General features: G+C 35.4%; 1 protein-coding gene across 2 annotated transcripts; it reads left to right on the forward strand.

Annotated features, from left to right (window-relative positions):
• The first annotated feature begins 3,656 nt into the window (after positions 1 to 3,656).
• On the forward strand, positions 3,657 to 6,223 carry LOC121786005 (plant intracellular Ras-group-related LRR protein 4-like). 2 transcript variants are annotated; one of them, XM_042184508.1, is made up of 4 exons: positions 3,657 to 3,867; positions 3,946 to 4,547; positions 4,692 to 5,596; positions 5,881 to 6,223. In XM_042184508.1, the coding sequence occupies exons 2-4, from the start codon at positions 3,959 to 3,961 to the stop codon at positions 6,025 to 6,027; spliced, it is 1,641 nt and encodes a 546-aa protein (XP_042040442.1). In that variant the 5' UTR covers positions 3,657 to 3,867; positions 3,946 to 3,958; the 3' UTR covers positions 6,028 to 6,223. The 2 variants fall into 2 exon arrangements, with proteins under 2 accessions (XP_042040442.1, XP_042040444.1); XM_042184510.1 differs by having other exon boundaries at positions 3,657 to 3,804.
• Positions 6,224 to 6,748: the final 525 nt, after the last annotated feature.

Genomic DNA, 6,748 nt, shown 5'->3' on the forward strand with positions numbered 1-6,748 from the left:
GGTTAGGCGGGCTGACCCGTTCGGGTTATGGGTCGGACAGTCGGGTTGAAGGCTTCTGCACAGCGAGCAGTTTTTGTAACGGTCATAACTTTCTCTACAAAGCTCCGATTGAGGCGTGCAATATATCCACGCGAAGCTCTTTCGAAGATGAAGAGAATGATATGTATTAGAGGTTTATCAGACTTCAAAATCGTGAGAAACATTGACTCAAACAAGGCTGCTGCACATCCACATATTTTGTGTACATTTTCTAATCAATTTTCTATCATTTCTCAACAAACATGTAAACATAGCAAAATATAGAAATATAATCAAAATCATCCAAGACAACCCTCTAAAACCATGCAAAATCCAAATACGCCAACCCATTATATAAGATTACGAAAAAAATCACCATGTGATTCATGGATTCATAAATACTCGTATATAAAAGCTTTCTTTTAGTATATTTCTAATATAATAGTGCAAAGTGTTTTGACGCCGCTTCGTCATTGAATTATGCGTACTTTGATGATTCTTAAAACAAAGATAAATTATTATTTGACTTATTTACAGTTGGAATAAATTAAATTTGACCAATCATAATTCAAGAAAACTTAGAGTTACTCCAGTTAGCTAGCATCTTGATAATTCACTCTTTAACAATTCAAAATATTTTTGTTACATCTACGATGCACCTCTCACATTATGAAAATTTTGTTTAATTTTCTACGAATTGATTTATGTTTGAATTTTGAAACAAAGTGTTGATTTATGTTTTAAATACATAAGCATAAACATACTATTGATAGATATTTTGTAAATAATTATGTAATGAATAAGTTATTTAAATTTAAATAACTTAATCTTTTTTAAAAATATTAAAGAAAATTAAAAATATGTATTTCATTGTTGAATGATTAATTAAAAATATGTATATAAATAAAGAAAATTTAAAATACGTATTATTTTTTAAAAATATTAAAAGAATTAAAAATACGCATTGGCCCGAATAACCCGGTGGGTTAGCCCGAAACCCAAAGGGTTAGGGTTAGGGTCGAACTTTTATAACCCGAAAAAATCATAACCCGAATAGCCCGTACCCGATGGCCCGACAACCCGAACGGGTTGGCCCGATTGACATCCCTAATCTTACATACATAAATCTCAATTTAGTATCTACAATAACGGATCATTCAAAATATAAAGAGATTTTTTATAGGTATCTTTCTTCGTTTAGGTCTCCCAAGAAGTTATAAATTTAATTTTCTTTCAGAATCTACTACTGCAAGAATATCCTCTAATACCAAGAATTTTCATTTTAAATTAGTTATAGCAACATACCAAACGAATAAGGTTATACACCAGTATAATATTTTAATATTATAGTAATAATTATTTTAAAAATAATTTTCAGTGACTGTTTTCAGTGTTGTAGTTACTACTAGTGTACTATTCCCTCCGTTCAAAAAAAGTTGAGATAAAACTTTTAGATATGAAGATTAAGAATTTATATTAAATAAATAGGAGAGATGAAAAAAATAGGAAAGATGAGAGAAATTAAAGTAAATGATGGAATAAAATAAGAATGATTAGATGTTTTGCCTTTTGTTAAAAAAAGAAATGACTCAACTCTATTGGGATGAACTAAAAAGGAATACGACTCAACTTGTTTGCGACGGAGGGAGGACATGAAATGTAATATTCCTATGCGGAGAAGAGATTTGATGAAAGATGGCCACGTGGAACCCTAGAAGTCATTAAAACAAAAAGAAAAAATAATAAGACAGCCCATTCCAATTTCCAACTGCCGGAAACGGATTTGCCGTGAGGCCCAACTGCCACCACGTTACAGTTGTACACGTGTTATTTTCTCCAACATTTACACGTGCTACCATTTATCAGTATCACTGCATTTATCCTATTTCTTTAGATGTAAAATCTGTTTTTTGTTTTTTCCCCTCAAATTATAAAATATTAATATGCTATTTTTTCACAATCATTTTTCTTGTGAATGATTAAATAATTTTCAAGATCAAAATAATAATATTAATTGTATATTTTCTTTAATTTGGGGTATAAGTATCAATGTATTTATTAATGATCAATATGCATACACGTGAACTTATAAATTATTTATAGGTAAAGTGAAGAAACGCCAGCTTGATATTCAATTGAAACAATGCCACGTGAGATGTTGGTTGATATAATCCTTTACACCTGCCTAATTTTTGTTTGTGGAAAAGGACCTTCGTTTCCATAGTAAATCAAATTACCATGCTTTATTTTTTTATTTTTTGCCATATGTTACATGTAAAATATATCATAATATGAACCTCTCGATATATCAATTCCATCTAGTATGATTTTTTTTCTTTTCAATTTTTACAAGCACTGCATAAATAATCAAACACAATCAATTAAATCAATTTTTAGTCATATTGGCTATAACTCACATATTAACTAATGTGTATTTGCTCGATTTATCAGGATAGCTAAGTTGGTCATTGATTTGCCAACATGAGATGACCAGTCAAGGATGCCATTCCTTCTAACAAAATGATATATATATATATATATATATATATATATATATATATATGTGTGTGTGTGTGTGTGTGTGTGTGTGACTATTGACAAATGTACAAGCTAGTTATGTATGCAATAAGATAAAATTATATGGAGTACCAAAACAAAATATAAATCGTAGTATCATAATTTGAAGAATTTTGAATAATAAAAAATTCTTATCTTATGCAAAAATATATAAAATATACATTAAAATTTAAATCACTAACATAGTACTATAATTTTTATAAAAATAGCACCATTGTATTATATTACTACCGGGAGACATTTGAACACTAAACTAAGAATTGACGTGGAACTATTATTAATCCTCTTAAAAAAGAAAATATAGATTTTAATTTTTTTTCATCTTCTTTATCCAACAGATTGGATAATGCAGACTTGATTCGAAATAAATTAACTTTGATTTGCTTTCCTTCTACTTAGGAATCTTTCCTTCTGATATACAGTTTTCTTTTAATTTATTTCCTTTCTAGTTTATTACCTTAAAAAATGTTCTTATCTCTTAGAATTAATGCCTATATAAAAGCTTCAATATGATGAAAGATTCAGACCTTTATCAATAATATTTTTGTGAGTTTATCTCTTTCGATTTTTTGATTCTTCGAAACTTTTATCCGACTTATCAGACGAACTTTCATACTCATTTGTGGCATCACTAATTAATCCTATCAAGTCTTCCACCGGGTTCTTAAAATATCCATCTATCATTCTACAACATGCAATGAAGAATCATATCATGGGAGAGTCATCAGAGAGGTAGATGAGAAACCATTATTGATTTTTTATTTAAAAGAATAAATAAATAAACTCACAAACTACATATAGCTTGTGTACGAATGTAATAATACATATTTCACGTTACAGGGAAAGCAATATATTAGGAGTACTATGTAACTTTAAAAATTGATGATCATGTTTGTAATTTATGGCCAATAGAAAAAAAATACGAATGTGGACGGACCATATGTCAACTGTGCTCACGAGATGTTGATAATGCTCACAAATAGCGTTCAAAATATTATATATTTTTATACTCCATAAATGTTAAAAGACTGAATAGATTGACTACTTTTAAATGGAGAAAATGCAATTTACAAATTTCTACAATTGTTCATCATAAAAGTAGCATAGAGTAGAGCTTCTTCACGTTTCACAGATTGAGACTAGAAACAAACAGCTGCAGTTGAGATTTCAAGTCGAAACAATCTCAAGGTGTTGCACTTACCAAATCAAGTAAATAAATAACCCAAACATCTCAACATCACTGTATAAATTTCCTAGGATTTTTGTACCTCTGTAAGTAAACATTTTCAAGCCTCTTGCATTAATTCATATACATATTCTTAGACGTTTGCATGATTTTGTATGTTACAGTGGAGAAAAAGAAATGATGATGGATGCCTCTAACATGACTGTGGAAAAGGCCGTGCAAGAGGTGATGAGAATGCACAAGTCTTTGCCGGCCCGGCCCGGGATCGAGGAGGTCGAAGAGGCCCGCAGCTTGATCCAGAGCGTGGAGAGGGAAGATGAAATGAAACTGGAGAGAATTGTTCAGCCAAACATGGCAAAACAGATCCCAGAAGAGTTGGTGAGGATTCTGCAGGAAATGCAGAGGACTATGATTCATTTGCAGAGCAATGAGCAGAAGAAGGAGGCGCAGAAGCTGCTGGATCTGGAGAGCACCCACTCACTGTTTGATGAATTGATTCAGAGAGCTTCTGTGTGCCTCAAGTCCAATGCATCTTCTTCTTCTTCTAAGCTGAAGACGACGACGACGACAACCAATGAGAGGCCACTGAGACAATCCTTTGTTTATGAGGAGCCCATGAAGGCCAAGGATGACTCTTACTTGAACAAGCCATTCAAGGCGTCCGCTCTTCGTTTGGACCGTGTTGGTGCCAAGCCTCGATCAAGGGATGTTATGACGTCTCCACCGGTCGTAGATTCCACTCCCGGACCAGAGGCTTCTGTTCATGGTTAGTATTTTGTGATGGTAACATTGTTTATGTGTGTGTCTATTTTATCCCACGTTTGAGAATGAGGGAAGTTGAAAGCAGTATATAAGTGTTGTCCAACCCCAATTAGTTTGAGGCACTGACAGTAGTTGGTGATTGTTGCAGGTGAGAAAATGGATCTAATAAAAGTGGCTAGCTGCATCGAGGTGTCTGCGAAGAAAGGAGACCGGGAGCTGATTCTACAAGGCAAGCTATCGGATCAAGTTGAATGGATACCTGATTCATTAGGAAAACTCTCAGCTCTGATGAAGCTCGACTTATCCGAGAACGCCATCATGATGGTGCCCGGTGCCATAGGCGGTCTCTCGTCTCTCAAAACACTCGATTTGCACGGAAACAAACTCCAAGAATTGCCAGAGTCAATAGGGGATTTGCTCCGGTTGCTCCTTCTTGATCTCAGAGGGAATCAGTTGACAGCACTGCCTGCATCCATCGACAGGCTAGCTCGTCTCCAGGAGCTCGACTTGAGCTCCAACGGGATCACATCACTCCCAGAAACAATAGGCTCCCTCTCCAGCCTCCAGAAGCTCAACATTGAAACCAATGATTTAGAAGAAATCCCTCATGCCATAGGCAGATGCACTTGTCTGAAGGAGCTCCGGGCCGACTACAACCACCTCAAGGCGCTCCCGGAGGCAGTGGGGAGGATCGAGTCGCTGGAGATCCTAACGCTGCGGTACAACAACATCAGGCAGCTGCCCACCACCATGGCCTCCCTGCTGAGGCTGAGGCAGCTGGATGTGAGCTTCAACGAGCTGGAGGCCATCCCGGAGAGCCTGTGCTTCGCCACGACGCTCGTGAAGATGGATGTGAGCAACAACTTTGCTGATCTGCAGGCTCTGCCGAGGTCCATAGGCAACCTGGAGATGCTGGAGGAGCTGATGAGTAACAACAACCAGATCAGGGCGCTGCCCAACTCCTTCGGGATGCTGACTAGGCTGCGCGTGCTGAACGTCGATGGCAACCCCCTCGTGGTGCCACCGAGGGATGTGGTCGAGAAAGGAGCTCAGGTGGCCACTGCTGATGATAATAATACATTACTGACGCAGTTTGAGCTGTATTAGAATGACTTAAAATTCGCACGGTGCTAGCGAATCGAGTTGATGAATCAAAGCCAATGATACATGGTTCGATCCGATTCTTCAGCTCGATTTGCAAGTACCGTGTGAATTTAAGTCATTCTGATACAGAACGTTTACGACGTTGCGTGCGTCTACTGCTGGAACTGCATCAATTACTATTGTTAGTGTTTACCTTTTCCATTATTCTAAATTTGTTTGGTTATTATTGTTAGGCTGTGGTTGGTTACATGGCAGAAGTAGCTGGAAAGAGGGAGGTGAAGCCACAGGCAAGCAAACAGAAGAAATCATGGGCTCACAATTGGTTGTTTTCAATATCTAACAAACGCAAGCGCAATCTTGTGGAGTATGCAAAAGCCTAATTTGCTACTGTTTTTGCTTTTTTCCTAGCAGATTACTTCTTATCATGTGTTTGAAATTTAGATTATTTGATTCCTGCTTGCATTGTATTTTAACCCTTTACTCACATTCATCTCTCTCCACAATTGTGATTTCTTGCTAGGTCAATACTTTTTTCTGTTTAAATACTTGAACCAAGAAGCACATAAGTTCTTGCTAGTTCAATGAGTATTTTACTAATATTATCATTATTGGACCTATTAAGTACTCCCTCCGTCCCACATAATTTGGGACACTTTGACCGGGCACGAGTTTTAAGAAATGTAATGAAAAGTGAGTTGAAAAAGTTAGTGGAATATGAGTCCTACTTTTATATATTAGTTTTATAATTAAATATGAGTAGGAATGAGTTAGTGGAATGTGGGTCCACTACCAAAAATGGTAAAAGTGAAATGGGTCAAATTATGTGGGACGTCCCGAAATGGAAAACTGTGTCAAATTATGTGGGACGGAGGGAGTAACAAATATTGTAAAATTCGTTGGATTTTATTTAATGCACAGTCATAAACCAAAATTTAAATGAGAGAATAACATAGGCTGATATAATAACTAAAATAAAGTGTAAAATAAAGTGTAAAACCAAACTTTAATATTAATATAGTGTAATACATGTACTATGCACAAATATTATAAGAATTCATATTTCTGAAAGTTGTAGTTTGTATATTTGATATTGATAATAAT

This window comes from Salvia splendens, chromosome 22, assembly GCF_004379255.2.
Source record: "Salvia splendens isolate huo1 chromosome 22, SspV2, whole genome shotgun sequence".
NCBI classification, from domain to species: Eukaryota; Viridiplantae; Streptophyta; class Magnoliopsida; order Lamiales; family Lamiaceae; genus Salvia; species Salvia splendens.